General features: G+C 40.9%; 1 protein-coding gene across 1 annotated transcript; it reads right to left on the bottom strand.

The window, feature by feature from the left end:
* Positions 1-17: 17 nt before the first annotated feature.
* Positions 18-492, bottom strand: LOC117100738 (leucine-rich repeat-containing protein 9-like; the record flags this gene model as incomplete). Its single annotated transcript, XM_033240531.1, has 2 exons — positions 18-251; positions 361-492. Coding segments are annotated over 2 exons (366 nt in total), but the record flags the coding sequence as incomplete, so codon positions are not given.
* Between the last annotated feature and the right edge of the window lie 291 nt (positions 493-783).

Below are 783 nucleotides of genomic sequence, written 5' to 3'. Positions count from 1 at the left end.
CTGTCATTCTCACTGACTCTGTCAGGTTTCTGACGGCTCATTGACGTCACAAGCTGAGCGAACGATGCTAAACTGAGGCTGCGGGGTCTACCCTGATCCAGACGAGAGTGCGCCAGCAGAGATACCTGTGATATACGTGAGCCTGCTGCCATACGTAGCGCTGCAGTAGCTTCAGCCTCCGTCACAGCCTCCCCGTTGAACTTGCATAATGATTTAAGTCTTCCAATAGCTCGTAAACGAAGACCTTCAGGCTGAAGTTAATGAGAAACATAATTATAATATGTAATATTTCAAGTAATTTAAGTGTGCAGTACAGTCGAAATACACACAACCAAGTTTTGGAACATTAAATGCACTTGCCTTTTGCCAATTGTTTTGCCTGAGATCTAATGTGGTCAATGCACTCGCGTGCTTACGAAGAACAGACAGATCATCACGTGTGTTTGTCAAGTCATTCCAACTGATATCCAAGTACTTCAGCTTTGTCATACCCTACATTAGAGAAGTTGCAAGTGATTTCCAACATTTTACATCAATGTAAACAATTTTCTGTCAGAACGGAACTAAACATTCAAGCACAAAGGAAGGTTATCAAAAATCCCACTGCATTCCCATTTAACGCAAATATAATTTTCCTTATACTGTATCTTCATTTAAAAAAATGTTGAACAATTTGGGGAGCCCCCCTCTCTCTCCCACCTTGAATCTGCCACTGTAGTGATATAATACATTAGAAATATCAGGGAAAATGCTTGTATCACCAGCAAAAGTATTTGAAAACAG

This window comes from Anneissia japonica, unplaced genomic scaffold (genome assembly GCF_011630105.1).
Source record: "Anneissia japonica isolate Jap-2015-1 unplaced genomic scaffold, ASM1163010v1 scaffold85057_len783_cov132, whole genome shotgun sequence".
NCBI classification, from domain to species: Eukaryota; Metazoa; Echinodermata; class Crinoidea; order Comatulida; family Comatulidae; genus Anneissia; species Anneissia japonica.
This window is presented reverse-complemented; position numbering and strand designations above follow the sequence as displayed.